At 36.5% G+C, this 22,663-nt stretch overlaps 1 protein-coding gene, 1 long non-coding RNA gene and 1 other non-coding gene across 3 annotated transcripts; all 3 read left to right on the top strand.

Annotated features, from left to right (window-relative positions):
* Positions 1 to 2,438: 2,438 nt before the first annotated feature.
* TRNAV-CAC lies at positions 2,439 to 2,512 on the top strand. Its single transcript has one exon. It is a non-coding gene; the product is annotated as a tRNA-Val (tRNA).
* A 4,115-nt stretch (positions 2,513 to 6,627) lies between these two features.
* On the top strand, positions 6,628 to 12,031 carry LOC110891307 (DEAD-box ATP-dependent RNA helicase 38). Its single transcript, XM_022139000.1, has 7 exons — positions 6,628 to 6,782; positions 7,652 to 7,942; positions 8,630 to 8,857; positions 9,842 to 10,321; positions 10,402 to 10,513; positions 10,860 to 10,945; positions 11,851 to 12,031. The coding sequence occupies exons 1-7, from the start codon at positions 6,678 to 6,680 to the stop codon at positions 11,911 to 11,913; spliced, it is 1,365 nt and encodes a 454-aa protein (XP_021994692.1). The 5' UTR covers positions 6,628 to 6,677; the 3' UTR covers positions 11,914 to 12,031.
* Positions 12,032 to 17,621: 5,590 nt separating this feature from the next.
* Positions 17,622 to 19,207, top strand: LOC110887422. Its single transcript, XR_002563294.2, has 3 exons — positions 17,622 to 17,750; positions 18,385 to 18,472; positions 18,944 to 19,207. It is a non-coding gene; the product is annotated as an uncharacterized LOC110887422 (long non-coding RNA).
* The last annotated feature ends 3,456 nt before the right edge of the window (positions 19,208 to 22,663 follow it).

Raw genomic sequence — 22,663 nt, 5'->3', positions numbered from 1 at the left:
GCCTAATAAATTGGTTTTGTCTTGAGAAAAATATTTTTAAACTAAAAAGCAATTAAAATAAATAGACGACCAAACAGCAGCAAGCACAGACAACTAGAGACTGGACTGAACTCAAGTATGAGAAAAATAGGTTACCTAGGTAAGAATCCCTAGACTCATGAATAAAATCCAAACCTTGGTTTCGAATGAAGACTATGCCTAACCCGATAAACCCCAAGAAGGTAAACCGAACCTGACAGTATGACAAATGATGAAGTGCTAAAATGGACTGACTCGAGTTATCGACCACCAAGTCCCACAACTATCAGGTGTAAAGTAATTTATTTACTAAAACCCTCAAATTATGAAGCAAAAATAACTAAGAACACCGAGACCCTAGGAAACTCTAGACGCGAATAAACAGATGAACCCGAGTTATCGGCCACCCAAACTGTCAAACAACGCCCAGCTAATAACCTAGCAATTCTAGATTAGATTTCTCACCTCTAGAAAAGATTGCACGTTTTAATTACTTGGTTTTAATAATTATTACACTTGAATTAGATTTCTCACTTTCAAGGTCTAGACCGAAAGATTACAACCTAGACTGACTCCCGGCTCTAAAGTATATTTCTAAGTATCTAGAGCAATGGAACCAACAAATAAATTATTAAACCAATCAACACCAACACACAAATATTTAGAATCGGGTTCAAAAATTATATCATGTAAATCATCACATTCATTCAAAACCAAAAGTTATTCATTCAAACAAATAGTCTAGTTCATCAACCCTAGGCAACCATAAAAAGTTTAGCTACTCATAGTCAATAAAAACGCATAAACAATGTTCAATATAATCTCATACATCATGTCTAATAATGAAAAGAACAAAGTTTACTGTTTAAATCTAACCGGATTGCGAACTAAATAATACCTCCCTCTTTTATTCTTCTTTTATTCTTCTTTGCGCCAACTGTTTTGTGACCTGCCTTCTGTGCTTACTGTCGTCCAAAGGGAGTTAATTCCCTTGACTATGCACCATGAGATGTATATATCAGATTTTCTTTTGGTGCACCGCTAGGTTTTCTTTTATATGCAGCCCACAAGAAAAATGTCCATGTTTCTCTTCCGTAAAAGTGGGTTGGGCCTGGCTCTCGACACTTCTAACTAGCCTAAAAATAAAGAAATAGAGGCAATGGCAGCTTTGTAATATTTGAATTTCATTGAAGGCATTTTTGTCTTTCTAACATGTGAAACAGCAAACACACATTCAGATTCAAGTTTTGTCGTTTGGTGTGAGGGAATTAATGAACTTTCACTCTTTTGCTACTTTTAGTCCCTCACTTTTTCACACTACATCACAATAAATTTTCAACTTTCAGCTTATCGCGATAATGGTCCCTCACACTTTATTAGATTATTCCTAACTTAGTGTTTATTTTTCTTTTCGCACCAGGACCTGGCAAAACAAAAACTAAACAAGTACGAATGTATAAAGACTAAAAATGACTCAAAAACTACAAAAATAAAATACCAAATACACGGGTAAATGACGTTGTTTTTCAATACATCACAAGCCATTCGGTATCATGATGTTCCTGGTTGTAGCCATTGTTATTGATCAGTCCCAAAGAATTAAGTCAACTAGGAACCAAGAAAAAGCTAAATCTGATATCAATTGCTATGCTGTTTCAGAACAAAATTAAGCTAGTTTTTAAGTCACGTGCAGTACACAATTAATGTGACTTTACATGTAAAATTTATAGAAATATTTCAAGACGTCTATGGTATTTCTTGTTTTAATAAACTAGATTTACCATCCGCCGCAATACGGCGGGGGCATAAAATAGTGTCGAATAGCACCAATGCCATACCATCGCCAGCAACAACCAATACTGAAGTTACGGTGTGTTAATGCGAAGAAATTAAACTGCAACGTAATACATAGAAAATAATAATTAAGTCGATTTAGGACCTTGTGCTTTGTAACAAAGATGTCAAACAGGGAAAAGATAGACGACGTAAAAACGTTGAACCATGCACGCAAGTTGATCCGCGTTAACTTGCAAAATCACACACACACGAAGTGTAAAACGAAATGTTAAAATGTCGAAGCGCACACACACGTTACGCTGTGTTAACTCGCAAAATTTAAAATGAAAAATCTATTAAATATGAAAAGTGTGGGGACCAAAGCTGAAAGTACAAAAGTTGTGAGGTTAAATTGCTAAGAGATGAAAACTTTTGGTGTTATAAGTAGTAAAACAAATAGTTTTGGGTTAAAAAACAACAAATTTTTTTTTTTGAAAACCTCCTAAAGCATGAGGTACACACCTCTATCCTCTATATACACATATGTTGTTAATTTGTAGTTTGTTAATTCACCATGGAATCTTGTTATAACAACTTTCTGATGTATCAGTTGTAAGTGTTAATTTGAAGAAAGCTTACAAAATGTCTGGGTGGTGTAGTCGGTTATCACGCTAGTCTCACACACTAGAGGTCCCCGGTTCGAACCCGGGCTCAGACATTACGCTTTAATTTTTTTATTCGTTATTTTAAGAAACGATATAGCTTCTCTGTAAAACTTAAAAAGTGTTTATCTTATAAGTCGTAACCATTATTAATAAATGAAATAAAAAGGACAGCGTCACTTTATCTTCGTCAATTACCAAATGCATTATCTTAACAAATATCTTTTTTAAACTAGCCATTTAATACGTCGACCTGGACCCAAACCCTCATCAATAATCAATAATTAGAAACTCAAACAACGAACTAGAAGCGCAAATCTGTGCCTCCGGTTTCTTTCTGATCAAGATTAAGCAACAAAAATAAATAAACCTTTTTGTTCTTGATTTGCCGGTCAAGACGAAGCACCAAAATGAATGTTTTCTGTCTACTTTTTTCTTGGGTAGCAATCTACGTGAAAACTTTTTATTTGACCCACTAGAAAACAAAATAAACTTGTTGTTTCCTTAATAATCGGTCTAACACTATGGCTATGCATGTTTATTTGAAAGTAAACCCGACCTGAATTCAAAGTCACCGAACACGAATTAGAGAATACCCGAAAAATCCATACCGGACAAACCCAAAAAACTCGAACCCGACCAACTTGAACATATTATGGGTCGGTTAGTGGGTCATTTTTTTTTTATTTGGCTAGTTGTAAAAAAAAAACCCTAATTCGAACATTTTTTTCTCCCTTGCGTTGTATTTTTCTCGTGTGTGACGAGCCTAAACTCCGATACCCACTTGTTAGGATTAAGCACATGCAAACACAAACACGAAAGCGATAAACAAACACTTAGATCTTTGTGTTCTTTTACTGTTTTTTGCGTTCTGTGTTTGTGTTTGTACGTGCTTAATCCTAACACGAAAGGAATAAGTAAATGGGGGAGCCTCATACAATGGTTTTACCCTTTTTATAATGGTTGGAATTGAGAAAGTTCCTGATTGTGCGTCCGTCGATAAAGGATCACTTGAAATTTGAAATATGGAAATACAAATATACCATATTCCGATTTAAATGTAATTTATTATTAGATTAAACCATATTCCGATTTAAAGGTAATTTATTATTAGATTAATAAATTTTGAGCTTGCATTGTATTCTTATATTTAGCGTATTAGGGGAAGGTTCATTGGGGAACACTAAAAAAGTGGGGAACAGCGGGGAACCGACTCAAACGAACTCCGATTGGACTCATTCCAGCGGCGTTGGAACCGGCTCGTCGAACCCTAACTAAGATCTTTTAACCCTAAACCCTAAATCCTAACTCCTAAACTCTAAACCCTAAATCTAAAAAATAAGGCTAAAACCTAAGCTAAACCGTACAATCTAAACTATAAACCTAAAAGCTAAACCCTAAAGGCTAAACCTAAAGCTAAACCCTCAAGCTAAACCCTAAAGCTAAGCCCTAAACCCTAAAGCAAAACCCTAAACCCTAAAGCTAAACCCTAAAGCTAAACCCTAAGGCTAAACCCTAAAGCTAAACCCTAAAACTCAAACCCTAATATATTTAGGGTTTAGGGGTTATGATTTAGGGCTTAGGGTTAAGAGATCGTAATTAGGGTTCGACGAGACGGTTCCAACGCCGCTGGAATGAGTCTAATCGGAGTTCGTTTGAGTTGGTTCCCCACTGTTCCCCATTTTTTTAGTGTTCCCCAATGAACCTCACACTAGCGTATTAATATTAATTAATGTTTAAACACTCAACTTGCATATATTTTTTGTTAACTAATGCCTGATCGATACTTGCATATATTTTTGTTAACTAATGCCTGATCGATTTGATTGGTAAACCGTAAAATAGCCGATTTGATGGTGGTCTCCATTCTTAAAACAATAATGAATACGCTGCTTGACCTAATTCTAGGGATGACAACAAGTTCAGTATGGGTCGGGCATCAGCAATGCCAGTCTCATATCCGATCGCAAAACTATGTCTCATACCTAGCCTACGCATAGGGTATTGGGTTTACCCGTAAGTTTTAAAAAAAAATATACTCGTCGAGGTCTTCTTAAGATTTTTTTTCTTTCCTATCTAATTTTTATATAGTTTATGTTTCTAACAACTACAATAAAATGAAATATGATAAACTATACACATATCACCATCCCCATAAAATATTTGAAAAATTAAACCTACCTAAATTTCATGATAATATATAATCTCAAAGGATAATTACGTATTTCGTAAATTTCATGCACTCCCGCATCTCCTAACTCGTGTAATATTTAATATGATTCACTTGGTTAACGAGTTAATCCAATATCACCAAAAATTCGTTGATAACACTAAAATTGTGATTTTTATTTCAGAATATATAGGGGTGTATTATGTATATATTTTCAAGTGTGTGTGTGTGTGTGTATATATATATATATATATATATATTAAGGCTAATTTCACCTATTGTTCTTCATGTACAACATCAATTTTGAACAATTGCTAACATATGCAAATGAGCAAATCCATCCCTTGACATCTTCTCTTGGTAATTTAGGGAACTTGAGTTTCATAATGCGACTAAATCGCATATCTACGTATTTGTTACTTGTTCCTTCCTCGTTGTTATAGAGCCAAGACGCAATTGAGTCAACAACTCAATGCAACAATTGCCCTATATTGTTTTGTAGCTAAGGGCTCGACCAATCCGATATGTGTGCTTTTTATCATCATCACTTTTTAAAATGACTAACTCAAACACCCTTTAAACATACTCCTGAATCTACCAGTGTCCACCATAGACTATAGAACACTCAACCAACTCAGAATAAACACATTTACTAGACGCCCTTGATTGTATTCCTGGTTGAAACCATTTTTGTGGATGAATTCCATATCTTGAAGTGAACTGGTAACCAAGAAAAAAGCCAAGTCTCAGATCAATTGGTATGCTATTTCAGAACTCAATTAAGTTAGTTTCTCAAGTCAAGAGTATTGCCCAAGGTATAAGAGATCAACAGGCTAAATTTCCCAGAGAATTGTAGTCGGTTATCACGCTAGTCTCACACACTAGAGGTCCCCGGTTCGAACCCGGGCTCAGACATTTCCTTTTTATAATTTATTTTGTTTTATTTTTTTGACAAGTATCATAGCTGCTGTATTAAAACTTTAAATAAATTAAGAGTAAATTACGTTTTTGGCCCCTGTGGTTATATCACTTTTACTATATTGGCCCAAAATAAGAATTTTTAACATATATGCCCCTATGGTCTCTATAACTAACCATTTTGGCCCCTAAGTCTAACTATTTTAGCCCTCATGGTCTCTATAACTAAACATTTTGGCCCCCATGATCTCTAGACTTGGGGGGCAAAATGGTTAGTTATAGAAACCATGGGGACAGATATGTTAAAAATTTTTATTTTGGGCTAATATAGTAAAAGTGATATAACCACGGAGGCCAAAAACGTAATTTACTCATAAATTAATTAAAAAAGATAGCGTCTCATTATTTTCCTCTTTTTATCCTTACACATCTAAACAATAAGTATAGCCTTTTAATTTCTTAAATTTTTTAATCCTTACACATCTAAAATAGGGGTGCTAAATAGGTCGGGTTCGCGGGTTCAACCGGAACTGAACCCGAGAATCTTGTCATACATATGAATCAAAACACGACTCGAATATTAGCGGATTTAACCCGAATTTTCCAATATCTTTTTTGCAAATTAATATATTAGAATTAAAATTTTACTAAAAAAACACAAATGTATATAATAAAATTCCATTTTAATTATAAAACTTTATGTCAATCTCTCTTTTTAAGTGATAATTATGCATAAAATAAACACTCAGACTAATTTATGACATAAAACATATTGTATAAAAATAAAATATACTACAAATGGGTTAAGCGGGTCAACCCGTCAACCCGAACGGGTTAACCCAAAAACATGACCCGTTTAGCTAAACAGTTTTGCGGATTCAACCTGAAACTATCCCAAACTCGTTTAGACTAAACCTAAACCTACGAATTTCGTATTAAGATTAATATCGTGTTTTTAGCTCGTGTAAGAAATTCACACCTAATCTAAAACAATATAATAACAATAGATAGTCTTTTAATTTCTTAACTTTTTAATGTTAAAAACTTAAATCTATATATATACACATACTCGCTTACTTTCAAAGCATCTTTCTCCCATAAACCATACCCACCCTATCTCCGATCAACTCACCATGGCTGACCAACATGCAGACGTCGATCAACTCGCCTCTCTCGCCCTCAACGATTCCACCAACGTTAACGATCTCGATGATCCCGACGATTCAATCATTCAAACTGTAATTTCCTTACACACTTTTCACTTTATCTATACCTTTTTAGTTAGTTTATTGATGTACCGTAGGGTTTTTGGATCGTTTTTTAAGTTCGTAGCATTGTTTTCAAACCAGACCGGACGTCGAACTGGTCTCCTTATCGGTAAAATGAGAATAAATAATCAGTTTTTGGTTTTCAAAACACTGGTTTCTGGGGCTGTAAACACGTTCAGCGAACAGTTCGTGAACAGTTCGGAGGGAAGTTCGTTTATGTTCGTTTGATTAGCTTAACGAACGTACAAAAAATTTTGTTCGGATAGCTTAGCGAACGAACACGAACACAGGTCTTGTTCGTTCGACTGCGTTCGTGAACGTTAATATGTTCAGTTACGTTCGTTCATGTTCATTTGATTATCTTAAAAAAATAATAAACCTTTAATCTAAACATATTGAAAACTTGAAACCCTAGTTAGCTAAAATTTGAACATTCTAAGACATTTTTGGGGATAATTATATCTAAGTTAGTTAAACTTGATTCATCGTTTGGCTACACCTTTTGTGTTTTGATTTATCATTTGATGGTTGTATTAATTACTTATATCCAATGTTTAAGGATAACAATGTTTTTATTTTTATTATTTTCGAGTTAAATGTTCGTTTGCGTTCGTTTTTATTTGCTTGTGTTCGTTTGTGTTCAAAGCCAACTGAATTTCCTTAACGAACGAACACGAACATAAACTTATATTCGGTATGTGTTCGTGAACAGTTCGCGAACATGTAAAAATCCTTAATGAACGGACACGAACATGGCCGTGTTCATGTTCGTTCGATTCGTTTACAGCCCTACTGGTTTCTTGTTTTATTAACGTGGGGTTTTTGGAATGCTTTTTTAGGTAACTGGAGACACAGTGTATACATCTGCTGTAAGATTTGAGGATTTGGATGTATCTCCTGAGTTACTGAGAGGATTATATGTTGAGATGAGGTTTGAGAGGCCTAGTAAGATACAATCACAAACTTTGCCGATGATATTAACTCCGCCGTACAAGAGTTTGGTGGCTCAGGCGCGTAACGGGTCTGGGAAGACGACGTGTTTCGTGCTTGGTATGTTGAGTCGTGTTGATCCGAAGCTAGGTGCTCCTCAGGCTCTTTGTATATGTCCTACTAGAGAATTGGCCATTCAGGTAATTCGAGCTTAAAATTTGTTATGTTTGTTTGTTAAGAGGTAGTTAATTACAGTTGTCTTGGAAACCGTGTCTATGATATGAAGGTTATTTGTTTCAGTGGCGGAGCTTGACTAAAATTTCCGGGGGACGGAAAGTCATGGGACCCAATTTATATATATAAATATTTAGGCAAAATAATTGGGGGGGGGGGGGGGATGTATAATTTTAAAATTTTTGGACGAAAAATCGGAAATTTTACACTTCTAACCGAAACATTAGGGGAGGGGGGGGGGGGGGGTTGCACCCCTGGGTTTCCAGTAAGCTCCGTCCCTGATTTGTTTGTTAAAGTAGTTAAACAGTTGTCTTGGAAACCGTGTTTATGACAGAGAAAACGGCACATCATACGGGCCAAAATGTGTCTAGAGGTAGTATGAATTGATGTTGTCGATTTTATATGGATGTGGTACACCGATAAAGAAGTGGCTAATGTGGTACGTATGATGACGTCACCTGGTGTCTTTATAGCGTCATTGGTGGATCTATAGCATCCCTGCAATAGATTAGACACAAAATTTGGTACGTTTATACGACCCGTATGAAAATTGGGGGGGGGGGGGTGGTATACCTATAGTTCCAGCAGGGCCTCCTTTATATCTTGGTTATGCAAATATCTTGTAATCTCGTAACATCTTAACGATGGTGCAGAATATGGAAGTGCTACTAAAGCTCGGAAAGTATACTGGCATAACATCAGAACTAGCTCTTCCAGCCGATAAAGCTAGTTATATTCCAGTCGCCAAACGAGCACCAATGACTGCACAAGTAATAATCGGCACGCCAGGCACGGTTAACAAATTGGTAGCAGCCAAGAAGCTTGGTACATCTTTTCTGAAGATCCTTGTGTTTGATGAGGCTGATCATATGCTCGCAGAGGTAACAACTGTCTATTTTAAATACCATACAGATTTATTAACTGCAGTGTCAAGTATATAATTGTTGTTTGTTCATGTGTGGCATATTCTCATTTTGGCCAATGTTATTCGGTTGGGGTCAGTGGCGAAGCTTGCCCTCGAAAACAGGGGGGGCGAAAACGTATATACCAAAAAATTTCTATTGAACCGGGGGGGCGAAAATGTATATACCCAAAAATTTCTATACGAAAACTACATATATAACACTACTGAGCGAAAAATTCGGGGGGGGGGGGGGGGCCCTCCCGCCCCACTTATCCTGCGCCCCTGGTTGGGGTACAGTGGTACACGACGGATCTTGGTATAGGCCATAGGGGTTGCAAAAGTTCTGAAGGTTTTGACAAGAGTAAAATGCCATTTTCGTCTCTGAGGTTTGGCCAGTTTTACGACTTTCGTCCACATGTTTGATTTTCCGCATCTGGATCCAAAAGGTTTGAAATCTTGCCATTTTCATCCGGCTCGTTAACTCCATCCATTTTTCACCGTTAATTCAGGGTTATTTTCGTCTTTTATGTTAACTTAAAGAGTAACTCGATCTTTTGAGTTCTCCGTTAATTCAAGGTTATTTTCGTCTTTTATGTTAACTTAAAGGGTAATTCGATCCTTTTCACTTTATGTACAAGCATTTAGCATTACGTACGAGTATTCAAAAGACCGAATTGCCCTTTTAAGTTAACAAAAAAGACAAAAATACCCCTTACTCCACGGAGAAAATTGAATGAAGTTAATGAGCCAGATGAAAATGGCAAGATTTTAAACCTTTTGGATTCAGATGCAGATACGGAAAAACAAATCTTTTGATGAAAGTCGCAAAACTGGCCAAACCTCAAGGACGAAAATGACATTCTACTCTTTAGACAACTTTGAAACTTTTACCTGCAGTCATTTATTTTGCAACTAAATATCCAACAATTTGTGCAATATTTATATTACTTCACCAATGCAGAGCGGTTTTAAAGAAGATTCTGTGAGGGTAATGAAGGAAATTGTGAAGTGGAGTCCCAAATGCCAGGCGCTTTTGTTTTCCGCTACATTCAACGACACTGTGCAGGCTTTCGTATCAAAATTTGTTCAAGATCTTTTTCAAGAGTACAACGAACTGTACGTTAAAAAGGAAGAACTACCTTTGGATCCTGTGAAACAATACAAAGTGAATTTACCAGATGAGCTTTCAAAGATCATGGTCATCAAGGATAAAATAATGGATTTAGGAGATAAAATCGGACAAACGATTATATTCGTCAGAACAAAAGAAAGCGCGTGTATGTTACATGAGGCACTTGTTGAGTATGGCTATGGAGTAACAACGATTCACGGTAATCTTACGCAAGAAGATAGAGATAAGGTGGTTAAAGAGTTTAAAGACGGGTTGACTCATGTTCTGATATCGACTGATCTTCTTGCTCGCGGGTTTGATCAGTCGAAGGTTTGTAAGTTGTAACCTTGTTGTTTTCGTACCTTTTTGTTTGTTTTTTTTATTTATTTTCGTTTTCTACGTTTTGTCAGGTTAATTTGGTGGTTAACTATGATCTTCCGGTTGATGCTAAGAATTATTCTGAACCCGACAATAATGCGTACTTGCACCGCATATGTAGAGCGGGACGGTTTGGCCGAAAGGGTAATATTTTCTCCCCTTTTATCCTTGAGTTAAATTACCTGAAATGCCCCTACTTTCAACTGAACGCTTTTACTGAGTAAGAGGCTGTGAGCAAACTGGCGACGAACATCAGGGAGGAAAATGACACTTTTTAAACTATTGGGGTAAAAGGGTTAAAGTGAACAAACCACAGGGAGCAAAAACGAAGTTAACTCAATGTTTTAACTATGGGTCAAATGACTATAATGCCCCTTGACAAGGACAACTGAATGAAACTTGTGAGACAATAATCAAAGCTTTATTGGTTACTAAAGGGCAAAAGAGTCAATTTTGATACTTTTGTTGATATTCTTACTAAATGTAACAGGAGCTGCATTCAACTTGCTGTGTGGAGATAGGGACTACATGATTATGGAAAAAATTGAGAGGCATTTTAACCATAGTGTTACCGAGGTAAATATATCTTATAGTCAGTGGCGAAGCTTGAAATTTTTTACGGGGGGGGGGGGGGGGGGGGGTCGAAAACGTATATACCCAAAAATTTCTATACGAAAACTACATATATAACACTACTGGCCGAAAAGTTCGAGGGGTCGGGCGCCCCTCTCGGCCCCTTCAAACCATCGCCCCTGCTTATAGTCTATTCTTATATAGTTCCAGCTTAATACCATTTATTTAAATTAAAATTACAAACTATGGTTAGGAATCTTGCAATAAGCTTTTACAAATCTGAAATTTGAAACCTTCAAGAGGTGGTGTATTGGTTTAAAAAGCGAGAAGCGCGCAAAAGCGACAAGGTCTAAAACCCAGGCGCGAAGCGTCAAGCGCAAAAGCGCACCGCTTTTCGTACCTGAGGTGCAAACAATTATATATTTTTTTTATATATTTCCTATAGGTTTTTAGCACCATCTACCCAATATTTAGGCACAAATAAGCTTTATATATGTTTTGATATTAAGATTACATACGTGTACAACCCAAAAAGCATGTTGTACAACAGTTTGCTGCATTAAAATATGATAAATACATGAGGCGCGCGCCTCATAGGGATTTTTCTACCAAAAATGTGCGCCTCAGGTGTGCTTCATGTATTACTTGCGCTTTATGTAGCCCTGAGGCGCTGAGGCTTGCGCCTTAACCTCTTGAAGGCCACTTGTCCAACACAAGTTGTGATTTACCTGATCTTGTATGTTGGTTAGCACAGTATTGGTGGGGTCCGATGAGTTTTTCTTGAACGGGTTCTCATGGTTACTAAAAATAGTGTTACAAACTTGAATTTTTTACCCGTATTTGAAATTGGTTACTTTTATGATACTTTATAGTAACATTATTTTGCATTATGTGAACAAATCTTGTAGGTGCCATCATGGACAAGTGATGAAGACTTTAAGGATGCCTTGAGGAAAGCTGGTTTGATGTAGAATTTCCATATCTCTCATCATCATAATCACAAGTGAATATTGGTTGTTGGTTGTTTTTTTATTGGGTAGTGAATGAATATTTGTTGGTTGATTGGAAAATCAGTTTTGTTTTTGATGACTAGGATGCTCAAGTGGCAGTTATGAGAACAGTTACTTTAGAATTTGCAGTTACTTAACAGACACAAATGTTGCTCAAAGCACTTGATGTAGAAAAAAATTAAGAAAAATGGATGTTGGTTGGCAAAATGAAATTGAATTCATTTTTTATTTGTTTCACATAGGGGTGCAAACGAGCCGAGCTACTCGAGCTTGGCTCAAAAAAAAGCTCGAACGAGCCGAGCTTAAACGAGCTCGAGCCCGAGCCTAAAAAACAAGCTCGTTTAGTAAACGAGCCCGAGCCCGAGCTTCAATTATCGAGCTCGAGCCGGCTCACGAGCCTAAACGATATTTCTGTTTATATATTTTTTTATTAATATATTAAACATATATTTATATAATAATAATTACCATTTATATAAATATAAAAATAACTTAATTATATGTACAATAAACGAGCTTGAAAAATTACCTTCCAGCCGAGCTCGAGCTTTAGAAATAAAGCTCGAATCGAGCCGAGCTCGAGCTTTCATATGTTAAACGAGCTCGAGCTTTCATATGTTAAACGAGCTCGAGCTCGAGCCTGGTCGAGCTCGGGCTGGGCTCGGCTCGTTTGCACCCCTAGTTTCACATGTTCATTTCTAGTTTGTAGATTTGTTAATTTAACTAGACTGTAAATTTGAGAAGGTGTTAACTGTTAATGAGAATCATGAAATTGAACCTTAACCTATTTCTTCCTCTTTGTCGGTTCTTCCTTGTCGCTCGTGGTGCACAAATCGGGTATTGGACATACCTGGCTCCGGGTTGAAACCGGTTATGGGTATGGTCAACGAGGTCAAAACCAGGTATGGCTAGAATTGGTTCTGGTATGGAACCGGGTTTTGGAGAGGAAGTGATCGGGCTTTTTGGTTCCATTTAGCGTTTTTTCGTGTTTTGGCCAACTGGGCTCAAGGGCGTAGCTATCAAGGGGTCGGGAGGGGCGCCCGACCCCCCGAACTTTTTGCTTAGTAGTGTTATGTATGTACGTTTCTTGTAGAATTTTTTACGTATATACGTTTTCGACCCCCGGTTTTATAAAAAAAGTTTACTTATATAGAATTTTTAGATTCGGTGACTTCCGACCCCCCGGTGGAAATTTTCAAGCTTCGCCACTGACTGGGTTGGAATTGGTTTCCAATCATAAGGTATGGAACCCAGGCGGGTGGGGTTGGTATGGAACCGGCTAAACCATACCCGGCTTTGGGTTTTTTGGGGTCCGGTTCAATACCCGATTCTTTTGTGCACCTCTACTTGTCACGACTAACCGAAAACATAGAAGTATTAGGGAGTGACATTGGCCTATTTCCTCATCATCTATCATGTTCTTCATCTACAGTTTCCTCCCATTGTGAACCAAGACAAATCATAGGCTTCAATGCCAAGGACAAATCACAGGCTTTGTCTTCCAATGCAACGTTGGTTTGGTGGTGCAACTAAGACAAGTGATGAGTGATTGTCAAGGCCGGCTGGCGGGCCTGTGCGAATAGAAAAAATGAGACCTTAAATGGGCCAAAAATAAATAGGTTGTATTCTTTACATGGGTTTAGTTAGGTAATTGGGCTAAAAGGCAAATAAGTTTTATTTTTAATTGGGTCAAAACTAAATAAAACTTTGTTTTACTACTTTTTAGTTGGGTTTTAAATTTAAATTATGGGGTTTTCTTTAAAAATATAATATATAAAATTTATGAACAAAATTTTAAAAAGTTTAGGCCCCGAAGGAGTGGGCCCTGTATAAATCATATGGAAAAGTTTAATCAAGGTTTAAGCTAAGAAAATAATAAGTAACATGAAATTAAATTAAATACTTTATTCAGAACATCTAAAAAATACATAACATAATTTAAAATCATTTTATTAGTTGGTTCACATATTTACCTAAAACTCCTGAATTAGGTGAACCGTGAGATTTAGCTTAGTCAACTACAAATACAATCTATTTAAATTCTATGTAAACAATATACAACACTTCCCTTCCTCGTTTTTAAATATCAGATATTACGGAATCTAATCTAATCTAATCTAACTACTATAATAAAAGAAAACAACTTTTGAACACGTGTCATTGGTATCCTTAAATTTATATTTATCTAAATAAAAAAAATAAATTAATATTAAATCTTATCATACTTTAATAAAATATTATCCTTAAATCTAAATTGTTAATTTAATATATTTTTAAAACAAATACCTCTCTTATACATATCTTATATTAAGTATATAAATAATAAATAAATATTAAATGTTATCCTAATTATTTAAAGACATAACTTTTTTTTTATTATTTGGTATACACAATTATGTTTATTCAACTCGAGTAAAACGTGAGGTTTTTAAGGATATATTTTTTTATTATTTGGTAGATTTTTCAACCCGACTATACACGAGTTTTTTTTAAAGATACGACGTTTTTAGTATTTAGTATACAAAATTACATTTATTTAATCTGTGTAATACACATGGTTTTTAAAGATATAACTTTTTTATTATTTGATATATAAAATTACATTTATTTAAACCATACAATATACAAGGTTTATAAAGATATAAATTTTAATTATTTAATATATAAAATTACATTTATTCAACCCGTATAATACACGGATTCTAACCTAGTATATTAAATACAACAAAGTTGTAGATGTTACACCACATCTAGTCACTTTATTTAATTTAGATATATAGGTGAAACACTTCGTTGTTGACTTATTTGTAAGCATTAAACAAATAGATAACGTGGCTAGCTTTATTCATTTTTTACTTATGTCAAAGGATTCACACCCTATCCATTATTTTTTATTCTATAAATCTATAATCACATTAAAAACAATTATCTTTTCTCCCTCTTTATCGTTATCTTTTCTCTCATTTTCACTCACAACCATTTTCAAAATATATTAAAAAATTATAAAGGGTGAACAATGTCCCCTCAAATATATAGATGAACAGTAACATTTTGTCTCTCCTCCATTCGCAACCACTTTTTTATACCTTTTATAATATGAAAACCTCTTCTCACAGATTTTGGTGGTTAGGATGTGAATGCTCTTACTCTTAAAAAATAGGGTTATTGGATTTTATCACCCCCAACTATCGGTCTTTTGTCGTTATCACCCTCAACTAACACTTTAACACTCGACATCCCCAACTTGACTTTTAGTTTGTGCTGGCACCACTCAGTAAAATCTTTACTAACTGAGTTTGTTTCTAATCCTACGTGACACAGGCTTGATGAGATGGACAGGATTATGTGGCGAATACGTGTCACTCTCCCTCCCTCCACACCTCCACCTCATCTTCCCCTTATTTCAAATATGAAAAATGAATCGGATATAAAGGAGTTTGATGGCTTTGAGTTCCGACTTGAAGATCCGGCGTTGATGCTTCCAGCCGATGAACTGTTCTCCGACAGTAAACTGTTCCGCTTCAATTTCCGGTTAAACGGCTTGAAGTAGCCACGTCAACACCTTATTCTCGCCGGATAATTGACGTTGACAATCCGTAATATTCACCTAGGGCACCGAGGTGTTCAAGCCTGTGGAAAGAGCTTCTCGGATTCGGAAAGCTTCATCAAAGCAATAGCAACACTATTAAACCAACTGATAACAAAAGAATGGCGTTGTTAGCGTCTTCTCAATCTCAAAACGGTTCCAGATCTATTAGACAGAACACAAACAAAAACCCACTCAACTGACAATACACTCACCACCACACGCGTAGGCAGAACCACGCATCGTTGTTCGATGGTAGCTACAATCGGCATAAACCGCTGCTTATCTGTGGACAGTCCACGAATAAACTCGTCAGGAAAAATAGTTTTTCATAGCTTAGAACGCAATTCAAGTAGCCTAGTAGCTTAATTGCTGGCACTAGATTTAAGCATAGAGGAATGGAGAGATCGTATTCCGGTAACGTAAGAATAATGTCGGTGTTAAATGTTCCATTGTGATGAGTGGTGTTGAGATGAGTGTGTGGATGGATGGGTAGGGTTTTGCGGTAGGAAATGATATAAATAAGGGAGAAGATGAGGTGGAGGTGTGGCGGGAGGGAGAGGGACACGTATTCGCCACATAATCATGTCCATCTCATCAAGTCTGTGCCACGTAGGACCAGAAACAAACTCAGTTAGTAAAGATTTAACTGAGTGGTGGCAGCACAAACTAAAAGTCAAGTTGGGGGTGCCGGGTGTCAAAGTGTTAGTTGGGGGTGGCAACGGCCAAAGGCTGATAGTTGGGGGTGATAAAATCCAATAACTCAAAAAAACATAAGTTGGTTCTTTAATCAAGCCATATTTTTACTTAGATGAGGTGACTAGGTTAGTATTAGGTATGATACAGGGACGGCCCTCAGAATTCATGTACCCTGTTTGAACTCGAAAAAATGTGTCCTTGGCCCTTAACGAAATTGGGTATTGGGCTCACTAAAGGTTTAAACCTAATGTCAATGAACTAATAATCTAAACTATAATATTAGTTTTGTATGTGGGCCTATGTTGGTGTTTGTATGAATATACCCTATTAATTCTTTTTTACATATACATATCAGGTCTTTTTAAAAATAACGTGCCCTTCGAAATATCGGGCCCTAGCCGGTGGTCCTCCCCGCCTACCTCCAGGGCCGCCCCTGGTACGATATGTGTTACAAGGGATCAAAATAAAGAATTTTACTTTACACATAGATCCATTATTTTGGGCACAACCGTTCTGCCCTTGATTAAAAGAATGTGTTTTTACCTTTTCTAAAAGACAAATTGTAGAAATCAACCTTTATGTTATACTCAAACTACACTTCATATCTTTCACTACGAAATCGACAAAAACAACCCTTTATGTTCATGTTTTGATACAGGGGTTAATCTTCAACACTAACACTGTTAGATTTCTTGAATAAGTCACCTCAGTCCAGATCCATGGTCGTCGGAGGGTCGTTGCACCACACCAATGCACCATCACCAACCACCCGTCACCACGTACGATAACTGCCAACAACCACCGAAAACCTAGATCTAGTCGCCTGCATCTTTACTCCGGTGATGATCGGAGTATTAATTCATGGTCAAAGCCTCTACAAGCGCATGAGTGTGTACAGTGATCGATCAGTTTTTTCAGATCACAATTCCAACGGTTTTAGCAAGCGACAACCAACGGTTGACGCTTTTCGGGTCGATCAGGTTGAGAACCTCTTTTCTTTTGTTGTCATCACTGAAGGTGTAATTTGGGTTTTTTTATAAAGTAGCGGCAGATTATAAGCTGTAAACTTGGGGAAAACGTGGCAAATACCAGACTAATATATCAGACTAATGTAACACCCCAAAAACGGGTTTGGTAATTTAGACCCTGTTACTATTAAGAAACGGGTAAGGTACCGTTAAGGAGAAAAGTTAACCTGAAAAATGAGGAATAACTACAAATAATTAACCTAGTTGATTATTGGTCTCGTTAGTAGTAAGCGAAGAGTTGTAGCCTTATTTAATTAAAACGAAACATGAGGGACCAAAGTGGGATAACTTGAAAGTTGTTATGTTAAATGAAAATAACACACACACACACACACACACTTCGTGTGTGTTCTGTACGTGATCAGGGGAAGGCTCTAGAGAGCCAAACCCTAGTTCATCATATATCAACCAATTGAAGGATGAATCGAGGCTCAAATTCAAGAAGGAACATGAATTAACGATCACCCAAGCTAGGGGATCATAAGGTATGTTGAATTTTGATGTTTAATGAAGTTGAGAAATCTTGATGAACATCACAAGTAGTGATTTATGTATGAATTGTTTAGGTTATGGCCAAATTGACAATGTATGCTTGCTTAGGAACGAACCCTAAGTGAAGATTTTGAGTAAATTGCTATAAATTGAGTATTTTGATGATTTACTACACCTAGCTAAGTGGGTTTATGTCTAATTCATGAAAGGGTATGAAATTGATTGTGAAAATGTGTAGTATGTGATGTGTACATGTATATAGATTGAGTATGGTACATAATTTGTTTGATGTTTACTTGTATTGATGAATGAAAGTGATAACTAGGAAGAAAAACATGAAATACTTGTACATTATGCTTAGGAAGTAGTACGCACACCAAGTGTTTGATGAAATGTCTAAAAGACAATAATAAGTGAAATTGTATGCAAGTAATGGGTAAATAGATATAGTTCATGTGAAGTTTATCTAGGGATAATGTCGAGTATACTTTATGCTTGTTTAAATGGATTAATGATGTTGAGTATGCTTTATGTAGGTCGTATATTAGATGTGAATTTGATATGGTTATTCATATGTATGAGCATATATGCTAATAAGAATGTGAATGTAATGACATGAGTGTATAGGAATCATGTCAAGATGGATGGGAGCGTTGAAGGCTAACGGGCTAAGAAGACTCAATCAAGTAAGCTAACGAAAATACGGACGTGCAAGGTAAGTGAACTCCGAACTTACCCTTTAGTTTGGTAATGTATTTATGATATATGTTAATTGTTGAATGCAATGTAAGAAGATATGAATCAATGCTATTACTAAGTTAAGTTTTAATGGAATGGGTTGGAAGTGGTTAAGAAAGAGATTCGATTAGGTTTGGGTAAGAAATGGAACTTACATAATGAAATTATGCTTGAATGAATAAGATGAGTTATGTGTATTTGAGGACATGTTCATATAAATGGAAGCTAATGTACTAATCGTTTTTCTATTGAGAATTAATGTGAAGTATAGGCATGTTAACAAAGGAAGTGAAGGTTGACTCCACAATCCGATGCGAGTAATCGAATGGATGGATGAAGGGGCTAGTATAAGAAAAAGCATGATATGTTGACGCGCTATTATGCTTGTGTTAAGATTTTGTATTATGTCACCGGTTGCTAATAATGTGTTTGAATGTGGTGACTGCAGGCTATACATGTTTGGATGTTTCATCTAGAAGTGTACGCGGTTGAAGATCGAGTCAAGACACGGATTGTATGTGGGTGTGTACGTAGTCACTTAAATTGAGACATGTATGTTAGTTTTTGGATTAATTTATAAAAAAAGATTAATGTATTTAAGTGAAAGAAAGAATATCATGAAGAAAATTTTAGGTATGTAGTTTCCGCTGCGAATCTTAGGTTATAACGTGTTAGGGCGTTACAATTAAAATGCCCTCACATGCATTGCATGTGATTTGATTTAACCAAGAAATCTAACGGTGTTAATGTTAAAGGTTGACCCCTGTATAAAAACATGAACATAAAGGTTGGTTTTTTCCGATTTCATAGTGAAAGGTACGAAGTGTAGTTTGTATATAACATAAAGGTTGATTATGCAATTTTGTCTTTCTAAAATGTTATATAGAAACATATCTTATGGCAAGATTTTCACATGCTCTATATGGTGGCACTATTTGATCACGCATATTTTGACGAGTGCAAAGTTTGAGCAAATAAGATGCTAAATCGAATAGCTTGTTTACGACTCTAAGTCAATAAGAATAGGTTGTACCCTAGGTTAGCCTTGCAATCGCTCAAATGCTCTAGTCACTCTAGTCAACCATGAATAGAGTAAGAAATATGTTTAAAATATACCTCTCTGGAAGGCTTCTTGTTCTTGTTCCGACGTTGCTAAGGGGTGAAGAGCTAGCGTGTTGTTACAAATAAGTTATATCTTTCTGTGTGACATGACAACACATCATATAATGCGAGGCCTAGAAGCATGTATTTGTGTTTGTGGTGTCCAAACACACTGCAAGTAATACATCCCTAGTGAGATATATTAAGAGTGTCACTGCCCATGTAACACCTCGAAAATTTGCGTCCTATAAAGTAATGACACGTATCATAAGTTGCACGTGGTAATAAATACTACAGAGGGACCAAAGTTGACAAACATAGAGAGTATGTGAATTCAAGGGTTCAAAATGTCAATAAGGGATGAATATACTTTACAGTAACCCTACATGATGCTCGTACCTTCAAACGAATGAATCATGGATCATACGGAACGAAATATGGAAGAAAGTGAGAGATTACAAACTGCAGGGGTTAAATGTGTCAACATGTTTAAGTTATACCTCTGAGTGACCCTTTAACAAACCCGAGGCTTTGTAACGGTAAAATATGCTCACTAGAATGCACGATATAAATTCCATCAAGTTCCGTTATAAAATGAGAAAGTTATGATCAATTTCGTACATAAAGGGTTAAAAGCGTCAACATTGAAAGTTATGACTTTTCGGGTAGTAATAAACTAACCGAGGATTAATAAGTTGGGTAAAAGTCACGAGGCCCTTATACGTAAATAAGAAAGGCCCAAAGTGCAAAGTTACCCCTTCGAAACGCCAAGAGTCAGCTGCAATAATGTAAAAAGATTTGAAAAATCTTACAGCAGGTCTCAGGCGGGCCGCGTAAGAGTTATCACAAGCTTACGCGGGCCGCGTGGACAGTAAAAGATATGGGCTCTGACAATAAGATTCATACGGGCCGCGTAAGAGTTGCAGGACCTCTTACGCGGGCCGTGTCAGCCTCCCAGATACAGAAAAGGTGGACATCAGCACTGTTTGATCTTTTAACCGACTCTCAGCCATTATTATCAGCATGTGCGCCCCCTAAACGACCCCTAGGACTCAGGGACACTTGTTGGTGATCTGGGATCCATTGTAGACTTAGTTGTAATGATCCTAAGAATCCAAAATCACTATAAAAGGGCCATTGAGTGCAACATTGTATCCACACCTTCATTCTGCCTTCTTGATCATTTCTAGAGCTCAAGAGTCCTCTCTAAGCACCTCTGGTCGTGTACTAGACTTCTCTAAGTGTGCTTAACCCTTCTTAGTTAAGTTTTTGCTTAGTTATAGCTTAGAAGTCAAACCGTCGTAATTAACGGTTGACTTAACGATTAATCACTAATGGTCCAGTGATTAGTCGAATCAAAGGTAGCTATAAGTTGGTAATTATGTGGGCATTAAACCCTTAAAAGGGCACCCTCTGATTCCCACTTTAACTAGTCCAAATGTCGGGTCAAAGTTGATTGGAAAAAGTCAACAGAATGCTAATTTTCGATTTAACGCATAATTAACAATGTAGATGCCATGTAACCTATTTTATCACTCATATAACTTGATAATAAGTATTATAACTGGTCTAAGCTTGTTTGATCCGACCATTTACTGTTTTGACCCGGTTCGGAACCGAAAGTCGCAAAACTTTGACTTTTGCTTTGACTTCAGTTCTGACCCGATTTAGTATGATTTAGATATGCCTTAGGACTCTCTTAGGACCAGGTTACATGATGGTCTAATCCTCTGTGGCTGGTCCGTTAATTGTCCGAGTCATTTGCACATTTCCGTTATATGCTTAAAGTTGACCATAATGCCCTTTTGACTTTAAAACGAGAATTTTGGATATGTGAAAGGGCAATAACCTTAGTTACTGATTCCTAAACATGTCCCTAAAATTTCATGTCAATCCGAGGTCTAGAATAGGAGTTATGCTAAATAGCGCAATTAAGAAAACTTTAGTAATTAAACAGCGCAATTAGCATAAAACCTATCTAAACCCGGATTTCGACACCAAACCTTTTACACACTGATGTGAAATAATATTTTGGGATTTTTAAAGATTTTTAATTATTTTTAACCTGCTCATAACCTGCGGTTATGGCGTTGATTCGATAAATACCGAATATACCCTTTTCGGACCTAAAATGAGTTCTACATGGTATTTTAACCCGAATCCAATTGCTACTGATTTCATATATTAAATAAAGTATTTTGAACTTTATAACCTGGTCAGAAAACTCAGATTCCCTGTATAACCCGGAAATCTCTTTTATAATCTTTAAAATAACCAAAATACCCCTACGGGGCGTATGATGGGATTAAACTCGTTATGGGCATAATGGAAGGTATCCTACTGATATCACAACCTCTTTAGAGCATATTAACTTAGGAAACCTGTGTAGGACTCTTACGGTTACCCGTTACGCCATTTACGCGTTCGGTTCGGTTTATGTAACTAGTTTACATAAATTAGCCGAAACGGGTCAAACCTTGTCGTTTTTATCTCAGAATCCAGAATGTGATTGGATTACCCATATTAAACAAGTCTTCAAACTTGTCGGGTCTAAATCACATTTTATTCTGGTCTTCGCTTAATCGTGCGTTCGAACCGTATCTTTCGTTAAAACTAACCGGTCTAAGTTTAAGCTTAATCAAGGACCCGTTAGGATTCTAATAGGTTGTTATAAACCTTCATTCCAGAATAGGAGACCCGGTAAAAGCTACTTGCATTAGTTGTTTGTGAATTATACTTGCAAAGGTAAATACTTTTAACTTATTTCCCTATACGGGCTTGGGGTACGGTATATACCGCTTGGTCGGACATTTGACCTTAATCGATTAGTGGTTAAGTATTGTCAAGATGACCCGTTAAAAATTTGATTTGTTTGCTTAAAGCCTTTGGGGGGTTAATGACCATGTCCCGGATTCCCTGGCATCATCTTACGAGATGGCCACGACCTAAGCACGGGGTGTAGGCGTACACCTGACAGCTGCATATGAAAAATGGTACCTCACTTAAGGATTAACCTTGTGGGCATTATACCTGTGGTGTGTCTATTAGTCTTTAACCCGGTCTACGG

Source organism: Helianthus annuus, chromosome 11 (assembly GCF_002127325.2).
Source record: "Helianthus annuus cultivar XRQ/B chromosome 11, HanXRQr2.0-SUNRISE, whole genome shotgun sequence".
Lineage (NCBI taxonomy): Eukaryota > Viridiplantae > Streptophyta > Magnoliopsida > Asterales > Asteraceae > Helianthus > Helianthus annuus.
This window is presented reverse-complemented; position numbering and strand designations above follow the sequence as displayed.